Source organism: Misgurnus anguillicaudatus, chromosome 3 (genome assembly GCF_027580225.2).
Source record: "Misgurnus anguillicaudatus chromosome 3, ASM2758022v2, whole genome shotgun sequence".
NCBI lineage: Eukaryota > Metazoa > Chordata > Actinopteri > Cypriniformes > Cobitidae > Misgurnus > Misgurnus anguillicaudatus.
Window position 1 is genome coordinate 12,178,074 of NC_073339.2, and position 23,171 is coordinate 12,201,244.

Here is a 23,171-nt window from a genome sequence, read left to right on the forward strand (position 1 = left end):
TTATTTTTTGATAAATGAGCTCAGACTGATAACAAATTAATTCAGCAGATTAACTGTAAAAATCCATTAAGGATAATTTGTAAACTAGAATTCTACTCTGGTATGGTACTGCATGTGTATGTGTATGTGCATAATAAACTCTAATATCAAAGTTCACTGCTCTTGTGGCTTTGAGACTTTTAATGTCTGGTTGTATGAAATGTATCCACCTATTTACATGAAACATCAGTATTGAAGTTATTTTCTTGGAAAGCTTATGTAATTTACATTTATTTATTGAGCAGATGGTTTTTCCCAAATGCATTTGCTGGGATTTGTACCCATGACCTTGGCACAATACTGTTCCAGTTGAGCTACAGGTACGCAAGTGTTAATCTCCTGTGGTGCATATGTGTTATCAGGAGCGCGAGGAGCTGTTTTTCCGGGCTCTGTGTCTGTGCCACACGGTTCAGGTGAAGGAAGAGGAGACGGTGGACGGCATTAAAAGAGGAATCCATCAAGGCAAATCCACCTCCTTCTACATCTCATCTTCTCCCGATGAAGTTGCGTTAGTGGAGGGCATGCAGAGGCGAGATACAATCTCTTACATAAGCACACACTAACACAGAAACTAGAATTGCTTATACGCTGAGCCCATTAAGGGCCAATATCTTACACAAAAGCTCAAATGTATAATGCATTTTGGACTCAAAGCTTTTTCTCACCTGCATAGGTTGGGCTTCACTTATCTTCGACTTAAGGACAGTCACATGGAGCTCCTTAACAGAGATGATGAGATGGAGAGGTGAGCCATCTGGAAAACAGCGTGGCGCAATGAACAACAGGAAACAGTGTTAGGAAGTCAGGCGGTTAGCGCACTGCCAGTATAGGAAAAGAGCCTTAACCACAATCTTACTGTATGCCAAAGCTGATATACAACATCCCCATTACTGTTCATTTTCTTGTCACGCTACACATTTTTGCCACATGAGGTGTTGAAAGAAAGCTCAGCAGTGGGCCCGGTTTATGCTCCGTAATGTATAATCATCTGCGTGTTTATTCAGCAGGTTATTATATTAATGTAACTGTGTTATGTATATATTATTAAAATAGCATTGTCGTGCTTAAATTTATTGCCCATGTTTGTGAAAGGACAGGTGTTGTAGTATGGAAAGCTTAGTGTGTGAGTATGTGTCCTTGTGGGACAAAGACAAGCCATAATTAGTGCAGTTACACATTGTCCTACAGATGAGAACATGATATCCCAAAGGAACTCCATCACCCCGTATTCTTCTGATATATATAGGTTGTCATGTATAGTAAATCTTGCAGATCAATTAATCTTTAGATTTGAAATTGATTCATGTTTCATTTGCACGTTTATGCATTTGCAGATTTGAACTGTTGGAGGTGTTGAACTTTGATTCGGTGAGGAGAAGAATGAGCGTAATCGTAAAATCAAACACAGGTATGATGAAAAATCTCCTGGCTTTGCTTTCAAAATAAAAATATTACTTTATGAATCATTTTTGCCTTTGAGGATGCATAAGACTTGTCAGATTTAGGTAGCGTCTATGGATAATTTTGTCCCTAAGGTATTGTTCAGTCAACACACACACACATACAAACACGTATACCAAAAATGCAAGCGACAATTTCACATTCCAGTGAATATTTCTGAGTCACTGTGTGTGTCCAAATTGAGGGTCCGGTATGTGCGGCTAGCATACAAATGAGTACTGGATTTAGACATCTGTTAGATTCCTAAATACATGCAGTCACATACTATGGTAACTAAATGACTGGATATTAATCTATGTATTTAAAAACAATTTGAAAATATAATTTGAAAAGTCACAAACCGAGAATAACTACTAGGGAAGTATAGTCAACATGAAACGGCATTCATGACCCATTTGAGCCGACGAAAAATATGGAGTTGAACATATTTAATCCAATGGCAACCGTTTGGCGCATGAAAATGGGCATTACCAGAATGGAGCAATTTGATTGGAAGAAGAGCTTGAAAAAATGTAGGATCAGTTAACGTAGGGCACGTCATAATAATTTGATTTGTTTGGGGGTTTGAGACGGGGAACAAGAGAACCCAAGCGCAGGTGATATCGGGGAGTGAACATCAAACATTTATTAACTGAGACATGAAAACAAAAGCCCACGTGGGGGCAAAACTACATACAACATGATCTTTTACAAACACTGACTTGACATGATAAACTAGACTCTAATGAAAACATTTAACTGAATGAAGACAGCAAAACAAGACACGTATGAACACAATGAACCAGCACAAGACAAGAGACAAGAGGAGATTAAATAGGGGAACTAAACGAGGGCAACACAGGTGAGAGGGATAACCAATAATGAATAATTAACAAGGAGAACAAGGGGGCGGGGACTAGGAACGAGACACCAGAGGCACATGACCCAATACACAAGGCCATGAGCCTCCACATAAAACAAGAGACTGTCAGAACCCTGCCATCATGATAAAACAAATATAAAACAAGACTCTTATGGCAGAGTCCTGACACAAACATGCAAAGATAATTAGTTTGTAATAAGACCAAGAATGTGTAATACAAAATAAATGGGGTCAATTTTAAGTGAATTAGAAATACATATATGTATATGTATGAATTAGTAATTTTATTACACGGCTTGTTGGAATGCTTTATTCTGATTGGCCAGTCGTGACATTTGCAGGTTTGTTATTCCCAGATATCATCTGCTCAAAAATAATATCACACGGTAACCCGGATGCTGCGAATCAATTTGACAAGTACAGTTTAATATTACACAAAATTAAATATAAATATGTATTTTGATAACATATGACATCATATTTTACAAGTGATTAAACCAAACAGTGTGTTCATAACATTTGAATGTCTTATCTTAAAACCAAAAGTAAATGGGGTTTCCTCGCAGAAGGTCTGCTTTTGTTAAAAAAGAGCAAATAGAATTTTTTTTTATCAATATTTAATGTTCCTTACCTTAATTATGAGGTAAATACTTTAGCCATGTACTAAGAGACATTGGCAGCCGGTGACTTCTCTTAAGAGGGGCGCAAATTCAAAATATGTGTTCGGAGTGTCGTGTGTTGCTCGTCATGTTAAAATATGTGAACCATGTGCATCATGCGTCTTGTCAAAATACATGCCTGCTGCACACGCGTCAAAAGGGTTTATGATAAAAGAGATGCTCACATCCACAAAATACTCAGAAGACACTAACTTAACACTAAACTCTGATTACACATGAGATTAAGCGAGTATCTGGCAAACGCAAGTGGGTGATTCTCGCAAAATTAGACTTATGAGGTGTCATGAAACATTTTGATAAAAAAGTAAATGCAAAGTAAGAATACAGTTACAAACATCTCTTCATGTACTATTTTGCACATGATTTTAAATGACATTATACGAACCAATTTTGTTGTTTTTTCCACATTTAAGGGGGAAATTTTTCATTACCGCAACGTGTCCATGACTGGATTTGGGTTCTTTGGAAATATGGAAATATTTATAATTAAAAAATCTAAAAAATAAAAAGCTTCAGTGCATGTTATACTATAAACATTTACTGTAAAGAAACATGTGGTATTTGGTGATCATTGGTAAATGTGGAGACAATAATAAGGAATATAAACGTGTCCAAGACCAATTTTCCCATACTCCGCAACAATTTTCACTCATTGTTTAAGTCCTCAATGAACTAACATTTTCAAAAAAAAAAATAGTTGGAAGGGACATAATTGACTGTGACACTCAAGATGGCTACCAGGTTAGCAGTTCTTATTTTTTCTCTCCAGATAAGAATTGAAATTTTGTTTGTCATAGTGCCTAGACAACTTTTTAGTTCTCATTAACGAAACATGAGTTTGTAAATGCATATATTTAATGTAATATCATGTTGTGGTAATAATAATTTTTTATAATGATAATCTAAAAAATGTAAATAATTCTATAGGAAATATTTTTAAATCCTCTAAAAATAATGGTTATACTAAGTTCAGAACTTAATCTTAAATGTGCAAAAAAAAATTGGGCTTTTTAAAAATTCTGATGCTGAATATGGATTTCGTGAGAATGGACATTGGATTTTGTGAGAATCACCCAAGCGTCTCTTGTATCATAAAACCCTTCGAAGCATCTGCAGCAGATATGTATTTTGACATGACACGTGATGCACATAGGTTTACATGACGCACCGAAAACATATTTTGACATGACGACCCATATCGTGCACCCTCGAAAATTTCAATAACAATAGCTGTTTCTAGGCTAACAACCGGCTGCTATACAATATCCCTTACTTATTATAAATGAATGCGCAAAATGTAGTAATGGCATATTGGTTGCCCAGTTGTTAACATCTTACTGTATCCATAATTGTTTGTTTGTTTGTTGTAGGAGAGTACTACTTGTTCTGTAAAGGTGCAGATTCCTCTATTTTCCCACGGGTGATTTCTGGGAAGGTGGAGCAGGTCAAAGCCCGTGTAGAGCACAACGCTGTGGTGAGCAAAAATCAGAAACATCTTCATCTTCTTTCTTATTTTAGCAAAGCTATTTATAGGCCGCAATCGCACCTTGCTCATTCTTGGCAGAACAAAAGATCTCTTGCATACTATTGTTTGAACAACTTTCGTTTTGTAATGTCATACTTGAAGAAGCAAGGACGGAGAAAGCAAAAGAGAAGGAATGTCTTTTATTAATGTGTTTTTAAACTACGCCCCAACCCTGATATCATTAGCTTTCATTAGAGGAACGATTGTTAAAAACAACTGCCATTAGAAGGACCAGAAGTCATTTGGTACTCTATTTTTCTATTTATAATCTAATGAATATGACACTGATCATTTATCAGACATCCTAGGCTGGGAAATAATATAATATCGGCCCGGGCATGAGGAATGAACCCCATCTCGGAGATCAGCCCAGCTCTGTGTAAATTCTTTGTGCTACTTGCAGATCTGGGTCAGGGATGACATCACATTGGGGTTTAGTTGCACTGGGACCAGTGCTGATTCATGACTTCAGTAGCCATAGTAAAAAGGTTTCAGTTGCAAAAAAAGCTATCTTTGTGCTAAAGAATGTGTGAAGGAGCCTCAGCTGACAGTTCACATAAAGCAGCAGTGTTTTATTAACAGTGATAATGGGAATGTTTAATTAAAACGTCTATTCTTTGATACTTAGCAACCGTCCACTTAAATCGAATAAACCAAGATTAAATATGCACATTTGAGATTTAAAGTGACACTCCATTTTTTTTTTAAATGTGCTCATTTTCCGGCTCCCCTGGAGTTGGACATTTGATTTTTGCCGTTTTGGAATCCATTCAGCTGATCTCCGGGTCTGGCGCTGGCGCTTTTGGCATGGCTTGGCATGGTCCATTGAATCTGATTAGACCATTAGCATCACACAAAAAAATAGCCAAAGAGTTTTGATATTTTTCCTATTTAAAACTAGACTCTTCTGTAGTTACATCGTGTACTAAAACGGAAAATTAAAAGTTGGGATTTACTAGGCAGATATGGCTAGGAACTATACTCTCATTCTGGCGTAATAATCAAGGACTTTCTGCCGTAACATGGCTCGGGAGGCGCAACATGGCAACTCGGTTCACAGCTCACCCCTCAATTTTAAAACACAGAGAAGCTGCAGCGGGGAAAAAAGTATTTGACACATCAGCATTTTTATCAGTAAGGGGATTTCTAAGTGGGCTATTGACACAAAAGTTCCACCAGATGTAGCCATCAAGCCAAATATTGAATTCATACAAAGAAATCAGAACATTTAAGTATACAAGTTGAGTCATAATAAATAAAGTGAAATGACGTCGAAAGTCGCTGGTGGTGGGAACGGGGTTTAACTCTAAATCATAATTCTAAGTAAATACTATAATATACAATGGTATACTATGTTATATATTAAATATACATTAGTCTTCTTAGTATAAAGTTCTACTGCATTTATTAGATTAAAGATCTTTTTTATTTATTAGAAATGTATTTATTATTTATTAAAAATCAAGTATTATTAGAATAAAGAATGTTTTCTGGTAATTATAATAGCTTTGTTTTGTAAATGAATGTAAACGGCACTTAATGTGGCTTTTAACTTTGTTACACATATTTCCCCTGTGGAGGGTTTACGGACTCTCTGTGTGGCGTATAAGAAGCTGAGCAATGAGCAGTATGAGGAAGCATGTCGACTCCTCAACGGTGCTAAACTGGCGCTGCAGGATCGCGACAAGAAACTGGCTGAAGTCTATGATGTCCTCGAGAAAGATTTCATACTGCTGGGAGCCACGGCTGTCGAGGACAGGTAAATGATCATTACAGGACAATCCGAATCCCATTTACTCACATTGTTTAAATTGCAAACACATTTGTGCCCCCATGGGCGTGCTGGCTTGAAAACTATGTGTTCAGGCACATTTTTGGTGCGTTGCTATTTAGAGGCAACTAAAATAGACTTTGCCATTGACCAACTAAAACCTAGTCTAAAGTCAATGGCCCCAAATTTTTTTATTTAAAGAGCATGTTAGTAATATTTGCCTATAAATGGGATGACAAAATGCATTTGCTTATTATACACATGGATGTACACACTTTTTAAAAATGAAAATTTAAAGGATTAAAATGTAAAGCATTTTTATTGAGTCTCTTGGACATTAATGAGGAAGTTTACTTGACTTTAGTAGGTGTATAGAGATCAGCTGGCAGAAGAGCTGCTTTACCTGTATCCTGTTAAGCATTTAATTTTTTTGCTTTTAAAAAGTGCTAATATTGCCTAATATTGCCCCACGGATTTATTGTATATGTTGCCTTTGTGCCTTTGGATATGGTGACATGAGAAAAATTTTCAAGGACGCATGGGTTCGACTTGTGGGGAATACACATATTGATAGAAATTTGTAGCTTAAATGCACTGCAAGTCGCTTTTAATAAAAGCTTCTGCCAAATGCATGAATGAAAAATGAAATGTCAAACCCATTTTTATTTGCTTGTCAATGCATCAAGCAGCTGCTTATTTGCATAAAGTTCTTTATTCAACTTTGCTTTCAGTCATGTCGCTATGATTCGTCAACTCTTTTCGAAAATCAAATGAATTGTTATGTCATTGTTTAGCATTACTGCTTCAAGGTATTACTGCAGCATCACTTAAAATCAGTCAACTTGAGTAGATGCACAAGACCCTTCAATACTAAGAATTATGGCCCCATTTCTTGTCTCTGCTGTCCACTACTGCATCAAAAAAATGTATGTGTCGAAGTACTGAACCGTGATGTCCTAGTAAACCAATTCCTTCAGATTCAAAAGTTCTCTTTGTTAAAATCAACCAACGTCACTCATAAAGTGCATTTAGCATTTTCCTGAACTGTAATTGCGAGTGAATTTGCATTAGTTATATTCACATTGGATTTTTAACTGGCTCAACCGGCCACGATGACCCAGCAGCTGTGTGGTGGATTTACGGGCCAGGCATTCAATACACACGTGAGCATTCTGGGTAATCATTAATCGCGCAGCCAATCGATAGAGTCCATCCGTCAGACATCAGTGTCGCCTGATAATGAGGAGCTAACGTAATTAGACCCCTCTTGAATCAATCAGCGGCCGGGCAGATACCACACTGATGAACTGCTGTTGTGGTTCATGCACTTATGGAGGCCGTCAAACCCAATGTTACAAATAAACACATCAATCTGTGTCGACTGCTTTAACGAATAAGATTAAGCAAACAAGTAGCGATTCCTGAATGGGATCTGGTTTTGTCAGGGGATGGTGATAAGTAATCAGTGTTCTGTACAAGCTCGTTTTTGCATTAATGAGGTTACTTACAAGCATGCATTATACTGAAAGTTAAATTAATAAGAAGGTATATTGATAGTCAAAAAGGTAATCACCGAAAAAAAATAGTTTTTGCATTGCAGTGTTTATTTTTTACAAATCAATCTGAATATTTAATTAGAAAATGTAGGGGCGTGGCTTGAGCTTATCTACTGGAAACGTATTGGCTTATGTGGCAATATATTCAAACAAATGATATTTTCAGCGTCATTCCGTACTGCGTAGACCGATCGATAGCTTTCGAGTTTCGACTTTCACTGTACTTGATGTCATGCGCCATTCGGTCTGCACAACGCCCCGTGAAGTTGAACACACCTAATGCTACCTGTGCATGTTACGCTGTAAAAAGTGAAAGTTACTGTAGATCTATTTAACTTAATTTTACCAATTGAAGTAATTTTTAAGTTAATCCAACTTGTACTTTTTACAGTGTAGTATTTTAGTAACAATATCATGCCTAATAATAATAATAATAATACTATTAATAATTTAGTAACAATATAATGCCTAATAATAATAACAGTAATAAGTTAGTAATTATAATGCCTAATAATAATAACAATAATAATTGTGTAACTATAAAATGCCTAATAATAATAACAATAATAATTTTGTAACAATATAATGCCTAATAATAATAATAATAATAATAATTTAGTCCTTATATTATGCCTTATAATAATAACAATAATAATTTTGTAACAATATAATGCCTAATAATAATAACAGTAATAATTTAGTACTTATATAATGCCTTTTTGAATAATAACAATAATAATTCAGTACTTATATAATGCCTTTTTAATAATAACAATAATAATTTAGTAACAATATAATGCCTTTTTAATAACAACAATAATAATTTAGTACTTATATAATGCCAAATAGTAATAACAATAATAATTTAATAACAATATAATGCTCAATAATAATAACAACAATAATAACTTACTAACATATGATGCCTAATAATAAAAACAATAATAATTTTGTAACTATAATGCCTAATAATAATAATAATAATAATAATAATGCTCAATATACATTTAGAAATGTCTTAAATCTATAAAGACCTGTTTACACTAAGAGCGATGCCTATAAACATATCAGTTTCGCATTTTTAATTGTGTGAGGCTTTCAAATTTGAATTGATTTTAAATGGCTGTCAATATTTAATCGTTCAAAACCTGAAAAAAACTCGGAAAGTGATCCTAACGGTATCATTCCTTTGCATCTATATTATGCCACTATTCTCTTACATTTAGAGTTGAATTATATTTTGTATGTAAAGCTATTGTCTTTGATATGAATGCATCTTAGATGAGGTTGATTTTTCATGCTATGGTGCCAAAACAGAATGTAAAAGGGAAAGTTAATAGAATGTAATTTATTGAACCCAAATAGACTGTTGTAGAGTTAAATCCTCTTCATGTTATTAGTATGTTTAATAGGGAGTGTAATGAAAGGTCTTTGAGAGAATGTCACCTCTTGCGTGGCTGGTCTGTGAGTGAAGTGCAGTCTTCATTATCTGGCAGCAGTATGGCACTGTGAGTCCTAACTGCTGTGCTGCTTAATTACTGAGTGAAGTGGACTGAGACATTACACTGCGGTAAAAGACCTCTTCACCATCCAGCCATGCAGAGCACCATCCATTAACTTTCATTTCAGCAATGCGCACAGAATAAAGGATTGTTACTTCTTGATCTTCATGTTGCCCCGGTAGTAGAGACTTGCTGTTTAATTCAAAGCTGTAATTTTCAAATTATGCCATTGTCTTTCATAAATCACATGAACATATAAAAACATGTATATGGTGTACCATATAAACATTTATATATGGCAAAAGTTACCATCATAAGAGTTTTTGGCCTGGTTTCCAAGACAGGGCTTATCCTAGTCTCAGACTAAAATGCATATTTGTGCTGCCTTAATGTAAAAACATCTTGTACTGACATATCTTAACATATATAGACCATTTCAAAAGATGTAAACAACACTGGTCCAGAAGCACTTCCTGTTTCAGTTTTTTAACACTAGATAAACATTGGGATAAAATACAAAGTCTAAAAGGGTGTGTCCGAATCCACTTTTGCTAATTAAACAACAGAAAAAATGGTTTGTGCGCCTAGCACACAGTCTAAAAGGGTGGTTTCTATTCTCGTAATGAATAATGAATGTGTAAACCCATCCACTTCAAATGCAAGTTGCGCTCGTGGCATGCCACTTTCCTATTTACACGGTGGAAATTGTAAACTGAAAAACTAAGCGGAGGAAGAAGACCACCTGTTTAAGATTGATGTTGTTTTTATTTGTATTGAAACTATTATTTTGCATTTAAACCTTTGGTTCTCTTTAAAAGTCACTTTCTTTCAGTCATGGAAGTAAAATTAGCAGGTGTTTAATTGCTGTAAATGTATGGATATGTATGGACCTTCATGATCAGTGTAATCTCAAAAAAGAATTTACAAATATGCAAAAAAAGGTTTGTACTCTAAAAATACTTTATTTGTAACAAACAGGAGATAAAGAATTTACAGACGTGTGGAGAGCCGAAACGTTTCAGCACTGGGACAGCGGTGTGAGTGTTTTGAAATATTACTTAAAAAAGGTTCTCATCGCACCATATCCACAGGTACAAAGTCATCATATACAATAAATCCATGGGGTAGCATTTAAAAAAAATGCAATATTAGCACCTTTTAAAAAGCATGTCTAAGAGACTCATTAAAAATCTTTTAGATTTCAATCCTTTAATTTTTCATATTTTAAAAAACGTTTGTGTGCTGCTGCGCATCCATGCGTATATAAAGCAAATGCGCGTTATTGTCCCGTTTATAGGCGCATATTAGTAATGCGCTCTTTAAATAACAAAAAACAACAATGCGCCAATACCTTTAGACTGAGTTTTAGGTGGTCAATGGCGAAGTCTATTTTAGGTGTCTCAAAAAAACAAAGCGTCAACAATGCGCCTGAACACACCTCGTTTTCAGACCAGAACGTCCATGGGCGCACAAATGGGCACAAATGCATTTGCTATTTAAACAATGTGACGCTGAACTTAAAAATGATGACTGCGCCAGGCCGAAACTAGCAAAAAACACTTGAATCGCGCTTTGCGCTGCATTGCGCCGGGTGTATGAGCCCCTATTCTGAAATTCAGGCTGTTTCATAATCTAATTATGAGATTAAGAGCATCAAAGTTTAATTTCAATCTTTGACATGATCTTACTCAGTCGATAATAAAGATATCAAGGTCAAATTTTCAACAATGTTCTTTACACTTTGTATGATGATTTTATCTAGAAACCAGTAAATCCCAAATAATAACTGGGTTTACACAGGCAATATCACATTTATTGTCACTAGTGTAAATGAACTGCTTCTAAAGAGTTGCATGCCTTTTTATGTGTCAGGTTGCAGGACAAAGCGGCCGACACAATCGAGTCCCTGCATAAGGCCGGTATGAAGGTATGGGTCCTCACAGGGGACAAAATGGAAACTGCAGCAGCCACATGCTACGCCAGCAAGCTCTTCCATCGCAGTACACAGATCCTAGAACTGACAACAAAGCGGACAGAAGAGCAGAGCCTTCATGATGTCCTGTTTGATCTGAGCCGAACCGTCTTACGACATCATGGCAGTATGACCAGAGATACGTTCTCAGGGTGGGTGCAGTAAAACATACACATGAACACATGCACACACACACAAGCCAGCTTCACATACACGTTTCTGTCCTCACAGACTCTCTGGTGATTGTCCGGACTATGGTCTGATCATCGACGGGGCGACGCTATCAGCTGTACTGAAACCATCACAGGACGGCACCGGTAATGGAGGAAACTATAAAGAGATCTTCCTGGAAATCTGCAGGAACTGCAGCGCTGTACTCTGTTGCCGTATGGCACCCTTACAAAAAGCACAGGTAATATACTCCTGGATTGGCTTAATGGGAGCGCCGGGTGCTAAGCTAAGTACATTTGGCAACAAATGAAGACATTAGGCTACTGTATTTACACTGAATCTTTACTATACACTAAAAGTGTCAATCACAAGGTTGCTGGAAAGGCCAGAGACCGTAAAGTCAAGAAGTGATTGTTTTACAAGACGATTATTGAGTTTTGAGCAAACACTCTGTGATCCAAATGTGCTAAAAGCCAAATTTCAGTCAGATAGGATAAAGTATATGGAGGTCATGGAGGCAGCCATATTTTATTTACCTATGGCATGATGTTTTGTCAGATTGTGAAGCTGATAAAAGCATCAAAGGAGCATCCCATCACGCTGGCCATCGGAGACGGAGCCAATGATGTCAGCATGATCCTGGAAGCCCACGTTGGCATAGGTGAACGCACATTCGCATTAACAAATTTATTCACTGATGTTCTCTAAGCAAAACATTTGACAAGGGCTGTCATGTAAAATAATTGTCAATTATGTTTGATATTGATTCCTTAATGACTGGTTTTCTGGCTCTAGGAATTATGGGTAAAGAGGGCCGTCAGGCAGCACGTAATAGTGACTATGCAATTCCCAAGTTCAAACATCTGAAGAAGATGCTGCTGGTTCACGGACACTATTATTACATCAGAATCGCTGAGCTGGTCCAGTACTTCTTTTATAAGGTGATCCATAGCCTATGATATGATTTATAAAAGTGCAGGGGATATATCATATGACCGAAATTATAAACGCAGCTGAACTCAAAGATCTAAGACTTTCTCTATGTACACAAGGCCTATTTCTCTCAAATATTGTTCACAAATCAGTCTAAATCTGTGTTAGTGAGCACTTCTCCTTTGCCCAGATAATCCATTCACCTACAGGTGTGGCATATCAAGATACTGATTAAGCATCGTGATTATTACACAGGCGGGCCTTAGGCTGGCCACAATAAAAGGCCACTCTAAAATGTGCAGTTTTACTGTATTGGGGGGTCCGAAATTTGCAATACTAATTCTTTGCATAGATGTTAATCGGGATGTTGATTGATTCCTGTGGAATGTTGGTCAACTCCTCTTCAATTGCTGTGCGAAGTTGCTGGATATTGGCAGGAACTGGAACACCATATTTTTGCTATCGATTTGTGAACAATATTTGAAAAAATAGGCCTTTTGTGTAAATAGAAAAAGTCTTGGATCTTTGAGTTCAGCTCATGAAAAATAAGGGCGTTTATAATTTTGGTCAGTGTAAATAGCTTATATGTTATATGTTATATGTAGAAAATCATGCTTTCATAGACATTCTTATGGATGTTGTGGACTATAGAAACTAGGTACTGTACTGTAAGACCGTTTTCATTCAATTGTTCACCTAAAAACTTTATTTTCATTTACTCTTCATGTTGTTCCAAACATTTCTTTCTTCTATAAAACACAAAAGGACACTGGGTCTCATTCACTTAAAATTGTGTACGTTTTTCGTATTTATACGCACACTTAACGAAAACTTTATGCCTAATTCACACACATGAATTTGTTCTTATACTTGTTCTTACGTTAGTGAATTTGGACTGTTCTGCATGAGTGACCGCGTGCACGAGGTTGGTAATTTGCATAAAACACGCCCAAACCAGCTCCATATAAGGGCTTTGCACAGCGCTGGTCCACAGAAAATTTTAGAGCAGTTTGTCATAGAAGTAAAAGAGCTCGAAAAGAAATCTATGATCATATTTATTATCAGTAAAGTTCCGTTTTGTTTTGCATTTTTTATTTGGGAGGTTTTGCTGTCGAAGGAGGAAGCCAGTGCTGTCCACCGACCGGAGTAGCATTAAATATGTATGGGATGCGTTAACAAATATGTCATTTAATTAATATGACAGAGACGCGCATCTGTATGTAAAATGAAACAGACAGGAGATCAAGTGATTGACGTTTGGACTTCTCATTACATTTACATGTCGTTTACATTAGGCATTAAGTAGACACTTTTATATAGAGGTTTAAAAAAGTGAGGAAGGAAAGCCTGACGATTTGTCATTATTTATCTTCTTTATATGTGTAGAAAAAATAAGTAGGCTATAATAATGTATAATATAATGTATATAATAATAATAATATAGATCATGTATAATAATATATAATACAGAAAATATTATAATATAAAATATAATCATGTACATTCTATATCTCAACATTATTTTAAACGGTATAATTATAGTCTAGTATTTGATTATAGCATACGTGATTATTGTGTACGAGTGGTTTTATGTTTTCTTGAATTTTTGCGTACATTTAGAAGACATTTTGATAGGAAATTTTTTGTTGAATCACGATTTGTTAGTGAAAACATCCGTACGTACATCTCGCGCACAAATTTGTGCGTACGCAAGCTTAGTGAATGAGACCCAATGACAGCCTCAGTCCCTATTCACATTCATTGGGGGTGTTAACATTTTTCTGAATATGTCTTCCTGTGGTTCATGGAGGAACGAAAGTCATATGGGCATATTGGGATATAATAGGTCGGTTTCAGCATAAAAATTTCCTTCATTCGTAAAACAGAATAAAGTTTTTTAAAATTTGTGTCTACTGTATAGATGATATTGTTTTCCCAGGAGTTCTGCCTAAACCCCTACACAATCTTGGAAATGCAGCTCTAATGCAATGCTATTTTTAGCCGCCTGGTTTTCACACACACACACACACACACACACACACACACACACACACACACACACACACACACCTACCTCCTTTGGTGGGTTTCGCTATCATAGAAGTCCAGATTTTTGTGATCTTAAGGAGCGTGATGGGTTGTAGCTTATTAGAAAGTAATCATCAGGTACTTAAAGTTTGCTTTTGTCTCCACAGAACGTGTGCTTTATCTTCCCTCAGTTTCTCTATCAGTTCTTCTGTGGCTTCTCTCAGCAGGTAAACATACATCTCAAAATGTGATCAATCACATTTACACTACATTTGAAATGAAACCGTCTGTGAATTTATTTTTGGCATATGACTATATGTTGTTTTTTTTCCTTCACAGCCGCTGTACGACACGGCATATCTGACCCTGTACAATATCAGCTTCACCTCATTACCCATCCTCCTGTACAGCCTGATGGAACAGCACATCAATATGGACATCCTCAAACGTGACCCGTCTCTCTACAGGTGAGTCCAGCTCAGTGTTTTCCCAACCCGTGTGCTACCAAGAACCTCCTCACCTGGACATGTCAAGAAAAACTAAATTTCTGACAGTGTGGATATGGTTTTCATTATATGAATATATAAAATATACACAGTAAAATTATTGATAAGTATACAACATAGTTCATTTAGTTTTTTAATTTAGTTAATGTAAATTTTAGAATAATATTATGTTGTATAATGCTATAAAATGACACAAATCTATCTTTGGAAAAATGTTTTCCAAAACGTGCCCAAAAATAGTCCCCTGCCACTTGACGTTACTAAGGGGACTATTTTCGGCTGCTAAGAAATATCATTGCGCCTCCTGCAGCCATATTACGGCAGCAAAGTCCTTGATTATAACATCAGAATGAGAGTATAGTTTATAGCCGTGTCTGCCTAGAAAATCGCAACTTTTAATTTTCTGTTGGTCTTGGTACGCAGTGTAGCTGCGGAGGAGTCAAGTTTTAGATGGGAAAATATCAAAACTCTTTTTTAGCGCGGTGCTAATGGTCTAATCGGATTCAGTTGATTATGCTAAGCTATGCTAAAAGTGGTACCGCCAGACCTGCAGATCAGCTGAATGGATTCCAAAACGGTAAAAATCAAATATTTAACTCTAGGGGAGCTGGAAAATGAGAATATTTTTAAAATAGTGGAGTATCCCTTTAAGTCAAAATTTTAGCATCTACAAAGTAGCCACGCTTTGCCTGGATTTGCAAAAAAAATTTGGGCAATTTATCAAACATGTTTTTATTGAAGATGAATGAGTTCCAATCTATTTTCGGCTTTCAATGGCATCATTCTGTCTTTAAATGGTCCAAGTAATGCATTTTTTATTCGTTTTTTTTTAATAAAAAAATATCTTGGCACAATTATATTTTTGTCTACAAAATTGACAAATTTTGAACATTTAAGCTTATGCCTTCAGATCAAAAAGATTTTAAGGAAACATTTCACTCAAGTAACCATAAATTTCCTACTGGTAATGTTTTTTCTAATTAATATTTTAATTGTTTAAGTCAAAGCTTTAAAGGTTTAAATTGTTTTTTACTTTTTTGCTCACCTTCATGTCAGTCCAGACCAAGCGTGCCGCACAAGCCCTGAAAAGTGAAGCCAAAACGTCTCGATCGCCCCCCAGTGACTGGTCCCAGTATAGCTCATAAAGCCTGCCTCCCCATGTTATTCAATGGGACTTGAGACCAACAAAAAAAATTAATTACACTTAAATTATCTTTTTTCCGAAGCTGGTTTCTGTCATTTACTGTAGTTTTTATTATGCTGATGTATATTCAAATGTTTGTTTTTAAAATAGGTTTGTGTTTAGTTAGTTATTTAATGATATAAAAACGGTGGTGTCACGTCATGATTGACAGCTGTGATATCGTGTGATATGCGCATTCTACGAGAGCGAGGGCGGGGTTTTGATTTCGCGGCTTCACTTCCTGCTCACTACTGCGCATGACTGGTCCCGAAATCGCTACTGCGCAGACTCAAGACCCAAGATGTCAGCGCCATATCGGGACACTGCCGGCTTCACTTTTCACCAATGGAAGAGAGCGAACAGGCGTCGTCCATCTTTTTTTACAGTCTATGGTCCAGACTACTAGAGTTATGTTTCTTCACTGCTTCAGCTCTTATTCTGCATTTGGCATAAACAGATGTGACACAAGCGAGATCCACTTTGCCATTTGAATCTGAAAGCGATAAAGATATCTGAGCTTTAGTGACAGCAGTGATCCCAATGAGCCCATAGGCACAACTGATTGAAGATTTTCCAAAAGTACGGGTTTGGAACAATATGAGGACAGTAATGTCAGACTTTTATTTTTTTAGGTGACCTACTGCTAAAGTGAGAGCAGGTTTGAGTTTAGGGACATTAATGTCTATGATGTGCCTCATCATGTCTACAGGGAGGGGTTGTGTATTTTTAGATGGCACATTCACAATGTTCTATCTTCGGCTTCCTCTGATAAATCCCTGTCCACACTCTGGCTATTTATACTGACCTTGTCCTGGTTTTTGACAGACAATGTTTGATGTACTAAAATTTGATGATAGAATTATTTAATAGCTAACTTATGAATGTGAGTATATGCATTTGAAGAGTTTGGTTCCAAAACGAGATTTTTACTTTTTTTACATTTTTCAAAAATCTTGTTTTGCGTTCCAATTAATATCAATCAAACTGCAGCAGGTTTGTTTTGATTGAAGCCTTCATAACTAAAAAAATACCGCTAAGTAGCACAATAAAACATAATAAAGACATGATAACACAATAATAAACATGTTTGACAAAAAATGTAAAAACAAAGTGATCTCGTTCATAGTTCTGAGTTATCTCTTCGTTTGTTTCTTTAGGATGAAAGAAATAATTTAACCCTCTGGGCAAGGGCGTAGGTTTGCTCCTGGCATTGGTGGGGACATAAATAAAATGGTCGCATTGCAAAAACAAGACAAAGACAACTCAGTATGCTCTTTACTCGGTGACATCTGACTCACCACCCCCGGTGCCATCCCAAATGTAATGTACTATAATAAACAATTTGTTATGTCCTATAGAGCCTAAAAGTAACTTACTTAAAAGTAACTGTTTAAGTCTTTGTCAAAAAAGAAAAGAAAATCACTTTGTAACATATATGAATCCATATTTACTTTATAACATTGAAGAATATGCAATTAATATTTAATTCTTAATTTAATTTTGCCAAAAAATCCCAGTGTTGAAGTAGGTATGTATATCATGCTGTTTCCTGAACAACGTTTATTAATGTTTCTGTAGTTCACATTAAATCTTCTTTTCATCAACAGACAGTTAATCAGTGTGAAAAAATAGTTTAAGCTTAAAATGCAACCTTACATTATGTCTACATCTGTGCAAGTAATGACCACAGTGCAGTAATGTAAAGTATTCAGCAATCATGACATGAATTCATGTTTTTACCATGTTGGGGTTATTTTCTTTCATGGATTAGGGACCCCCTAAATAACCTTACTACCCCCTTTATAAAAGGTTGACACGCGTTTGCAACTCCTCAGGTTAACATGGGATTGTCGTGTATTGGTGAAACGAACACTGTCCTTGAATCATTATGTGACACAACTTGTTCCGTATTTTGTGCATGAAACTGTTACAGTGGGTATAATAATACTTTCTTCCTCACTTACCTGTAGCCCGAATAATCACGCGCATCTTGTTGAGTGAACTTTGGCGCGTTGTACAAAGTGAAACCATCCTATCACAAGTAGCGAGTCATAAGAAAAGAGATAGAGAGGCGGGACTCAAGAAATGCTAATCCAATCATATTAGCAATGTCAGTTAGAGAGGCGGGACTCAAGAAATGGTAATCCAATCATATTAGCTTTGTGAGTTAGAGAGGCGGGACTAAAGAAATGCAAAGCCAATCATATTAGCGATGTGAGTTACGGAGGCGGGCATTGCAGAGAACGAAAGCTGTTAACCGTTTGTGTACCACATAGAGCGCTATTTTTACAGAACGGGATTGCAAAAGATTTTTAATCTCATTTAAATGATTCCTGAAAAAATATAATAAGTAAAAAATAGAAAACACAAGAATATGACGGACATCAGTGGTTATATATTAATACAGATTAATTTTGGTCGAAATTATTGCTAGGGACAATTCAGTCTTCCCTGAATATTGGTAAGGACATGTCCCTAGTGTCCCACCCAAAATCTACGCCCATGCCTCTGGGGTCCGACCATTTTGAGACACTGTCAGAGGTTCTGACATGTTCTTATGTTGGGTCTTTTCAGTTGCTTTAAACATAATAATGGCAAGTGTCTTATAACACTGCGTACAGCACAAACTGGGCTACAATATTATATGAGCTACATGTATGTACATGTTTGTATTTTTGAGAGAAAAATGTATATGCGTGGTTTTAAAAAAGCAACATTTTTAAGTCACTGATATAAGTCCACAAAACTCATACTAAACATGTTTTAACAAGACTTTTCTAAACAGGATCTAGTAGTCTAGAGTTTTTTTTTTAATGATGTGAAAATCATTCTGCTTACTCATTCACATAAAACAATGGCTGAATCCGAAATCGCATACTTACTGAGTAGGTACTGAATTTCACTGAATACCTACTTAACAAGCGCTTAGACAGTACGTACATTTGCGTTAGTATGGACAGCATCCACCACGTTTACGTTATCATGTGACCTATGAGGTAGTACACCACAAGAACCGACAGGAGGACGACATCACAATACCGCGAGAGCGACTCGAAACCAAACTTCCAAAAAAAAACGGCTGTTCTCCGGTCGATTGCTTTGCTTTCCTGTGGCATCATGGGAAAGCTGTGATAAAAGTGTCCATCCGATGCATGCTTCAGAATCTGTAGGGCATCCGGGGATTTCTCGCATACTGATTTAATGAATACTGAGGATTCGGACATACTAATCTGTTCACGTGCTGTTTCCCCTACTACATATTCAGTAAGTAGGCGGTTTAGGACGATACTTAAGTACACGTGCCTCTGAATCTCGCGAGAAATAGTCCAAAATCCCGCTAATTCTCGCCTACCCTTTAACGTATACTGTTTTCGGACATACTATTCGTTCGCCTACTGCTTTTTGCCTACTATATAGTATGGCAGCATGCGGTTTCGGATTCAGCCAATATATTGATTTAGAAATTGTAAGACACTTTTTGTTTAGAGGGGCCGTATGCGAGAAGGATTGTTCAGGAAACAAAAGGCTCGCATAATGAGCTGCATAATGAGCCTTTAGGCAGGAACGTGAGAGGGAACTACAGTAAAGAATGTGAGGACAAATAAATGTATACATGTTTGTTTGTGGTTTATTAAGAAGTTAACAATATAATCAAAATAGAAATGATTTACGTATTCTTGGCAACAACAAAGTATCTTCGGTAGTAAATAGATCAGTGGTCTCCTATATGGTGCCATCGGGTCTTTGAGTTGCCTGCCAAAGCACATTCTATCAATAGCCTCAAGTTTAATGTTTATTACATATTTTTATATTAGCTTGTCTTCTTTTATGTATGTTAACATTTTAAAAATAATAAAACATATCAACAAGTAAAATAAAAAATTTTGAGAAGACTATATGAAAAAAGTAACTCTCCAGATTGTTTTGCTCACATCTAAAATAGATGATTAAATTCAGGGAAGAGTTTGAATTTCTCTGTGCTTGTTTTGGCAGAGATATTGCGAAGAACTCTCACCTGAGGTGGCCCACCTTCATCTACTGGACATTTCTGGGGGTCTTTGACGCCATGGTCTTTTTCTTCGGTGCTTTCTTCCTTTTTGACAACACTACTTTCACCAGCAATGGACAGCTAATGTAGTCTTCGCCTTACAGTTTCAGAGTTTCAGATTTGGTCTGTGCGTGTTTTTGAGAGACTTAAAGTCCGTGTAAACTCAAATCAGAGAATTGTTTAGAAATGTTAGAAATGTATTGCTGAAACATGCTACAAAGGCTGTGAACTGTGTAGTAATGTATTGTGGAGTTGTGTGCTTTTCCACATTTCTGTCTTCAGGATTATTTGGGCGGGGCTAAAACAGTGGCTCGATGACGCACTGGAGCCACTACAGGTCCCGCCCCTAACACAATCTGGAGCATGCAATCAGGTCATAGCGGTATTTGAAAGTTGATAGGCGGCAGCTTTCCAACAAGTGGGTGTGGTTTCAGTGCGGACACGCCCCTAAGGGTTTTGATTACTTTTTTATTTACTTGCCGCAAATTTGGCTGGGTGCTTAATGACACACTTCTGTGTTGTGACAAACTCAGAACACATTTTATATCAGACTTTACACGGACTTTAAGCCGAAGTTTGTTGTTCTCAGTCTAAAAAAGCTGTCACGTACAGTTTAAATGGGTGGCCAATAAATTGCGTTGTGGTTTTAAAATACAGTACAGTACATGTTGTGGCTAACTGGGGTCGAGGTCGAACTTTTGCATATGTTTGAGGTCATTACAGGTGCTTCTCCATTCATTTATGCGACACAAAGCATGCTGGGTAATCAGTCAGACCAGACATCTTTCTCTGTGCCATTGAGTTAAATCATAGTAATCTTTTGGATTGCTTTTTTGCCTGTTTGATTTACTTTTTTAAGTTATAACATCCTAATTTTTTCTTTACTTTCTTGCTCCCTTTCCCCACCCTACCTCTCCTTTATATCTTTTGTTCTCTCTTTCTCTCTTTGTGTCTTTCTATATCTGTCTTTATCCTCTGCTTCTACCTTTCTTACCTTTTCCTTTTTGGCTTTTGTTCTGCTTCTCTTCCTTTCCTCAGCTAATGGCCGCCAACACACAGATGGTAAGCCTTCCCTTATCTGTTTTTCATCCTGTTTTTAGTTTTACTGTCACCCTCCTCAGTCCCTTCCCCTAAAGCCCACCTCCACTCACATAGTGTCTACTAACCATTCATTGCCATCGTAGCTGTCACACAGAGCCGTACGACATCCCAACGTCCATGTGGTACGGACCGGCCGCAGTAGGTATAGAGTAGCGACCCCCTCGTTCATCTTCCTCTGTCTATCATCTTGTGATCGAGTAGGAGTTTGTGTGTCTGTTCTGTGTGTCACGACTGTGTTGCAAAACGCCCCAAAAGGTGTTGTCATGCCCATTTCCATCAGCCTTTAGGATTCACGTCCATCGTCACATGACTCCCTGCAAGAGCCAATGAGCAAACAAGATGGACAAAATTCCAGTAGCTGTAATAAGGAGATGAACATGTTAATAAGAAATAAATCTGAATCTTTTGGTATGACTTTTGCAGGAATTCCAGGAATAACTGTTCACATAGAAAATACAATGTTCTCATATTAAAAAATGTTGTCATCATTTACTTACCCTCATGTTCATCCATGACTGAGACTGAAAGTTGGATCTGCTTAAAAAAATTCTTAAAATATTTAAGTTTCATCAACTTTTCTCAGTTAAGTGAAAAATTTAAAGTGAAAATTAAAAAGAATTACTTCAATTGGTAACATTATTTATTTATTTATTTTTTACTTAGATTTTTCACTTAAAGTGAGAATTTATTGTTTTAGGTGTTACCAAAATAATTGCGTTGAAATCATTTTTACTTTTTACAGTGTATTTTAAAGCCATAATATGTAATTTAACTTATATGTAATAAAATGTGACTTATAAAATAGCTTAACTTATTTCAACTTAATTAAGTTAAGTTACAGAAATCACAAGTCAAGATAAAAATATATTAAAATGACTTGATTATACTTGAGTCATTATTATTTATTTATTTTTTACTTAAATTTTTCAATTAAAGTGAGAATTTATTTTTTTAGAGGTTACCAAAATAATTGTCTTGAAATAATTTTTACTTTTTACAGTGTTTATTAAAGCCATAATATGTCATTTAACTTATATGTAATAAAATGTGACTTATAAAATAGCTTAACTTATTTCAACTTAATTAAGTTAAGTTACAGAAATCACAAGTCAAGATAAAAATATATTAAAATGACTTGATTATACTTGAGTCATTATTTATTTATTTTTTACTTAAAATTTTCAATTAAAGTGAGAATTTATTTTTTTAGAGGTTACCAAAATAATTGTCTTGAAATAATTTTTACTTTTTACAGTGTTTATTAAAGGCGGAGTCCACGATGTTTGAAAAACGCGTTGGAAAAGGAGACGGGCCGACTACCAAAACACACTTATAGCCAATCAAATCAAATGCCGGGTTGCGTATGTGTGGGGCGGGTCTATCAACAGAAGGTCCAGATTCTATTGGGGTAGGGGCGTGTTTGTTTAGGTGATTTCAAATATCAACATTGGCTTTCAAACATCATGGACTCCGCCTTTAAAGCCATAATATGTCATTTAACTTATGTTATAAAATGTGACTTATAAAATAGCTTAACTTATTTCAACTTAATTAAGTTAAGTTACAGAAATCACAAGTCAAGATAAAAATATATTAAAATGACTTGATTATACTTAACTCATTCCCTGCCAGCCTTTTTTGAAAAGTTCCCCTCCAGCATTTTTGTGATTTTCACAAAATTTTCACTAAATGCCTTCTAGAAAAAAAATTCTTCTAAAAATATATAAACATACAAATATATAAAATGAAAGAACAGACCCTCTGCTTTCATACAAACAATAAACAAACAAAATGGGAAAAAATGTTTCATCATATCTATATTTTTTCTCTGCT

General features: G+C 36.1%; 1 protein-coding gene and 1 long non-coding RNA gene across 8 annotated transcripts in view; one reads left to right on the plus strand and one right to left on the minus strand.

The window, feature by feature from the left end:
* atp11a (ATPase phospholipid transporting 11A) overlaps window positions 1-23,171 on the plus strand; it is a 93,317-nt gene that overhangs the window by 48,299 nt on the left and 21,847 nt on the right. For 6 of the 7 annotated variants that reach the window (XM_073861294.1, XM_073861306.1, XM_073861307.1 and 3 more), the window contains exons 14-26: window positions 402-568; window positions 713-784; window positions 1,374-1,447; window positions 4,413-4,511; window positions 6,140-6,326; window positions 11,269-11,520; window positions 11,600-11,780; window positions 12,098-12,200; window positions 12,335-12,480; window positions 14,668-14,727; window positions 14,840-14,967; window positions 20,183-20,315; window positions 21,273-21,299. In XM_073861294.1, coding sequence (XP_073717395.1) covers window positions 402-568; window positions 713-784; window positions 1,374-1,447; window positions 4,413-4,511; window positions 6,140-6,326; window positions 11,269-11,520; window positions 11,600-11,780; window positions 12,098-12,200; window positions 12,335-12,480; window positions 14,668-14,727; window positions 14,840-14,967; window positions 20,183-20,315; window positions 21,273-21,299 — 1,629 coding nt within the window. The remainder of the gene's footprint in view (window positions 1-401; window positions 569-712; window positions 785-1,373; window positions 1,448-4,412; window positions 4,512-6,139; window positions 6,327-11,268; window positions 11,521-11,599; window positions 11,781-12,097; window positions 12,201-12,334; window positions 12,481-14,667; window positions 14,728-14,839; window positions 14,968-20,182; window positions 20,316-21,272; window positions 21,300-23,171) is intronic. The other variant, XM_073861299.1, reaches the window with a different exon arrangement.
* Window positions 392-16,563, minus strand: LOC129444196 (uncharacterized). Its single transcript, XR_008644342.2, has 4 exons — window positions 16,052-16,563; window positions 14,887-15,020; window positions 705-793; window positions 392-528 (listed from the first exon to the last, which is right to left on the minus strand). It is a non-coding gene; the product is annotated as an uncharacterized lncRNA (long non-coding RNA).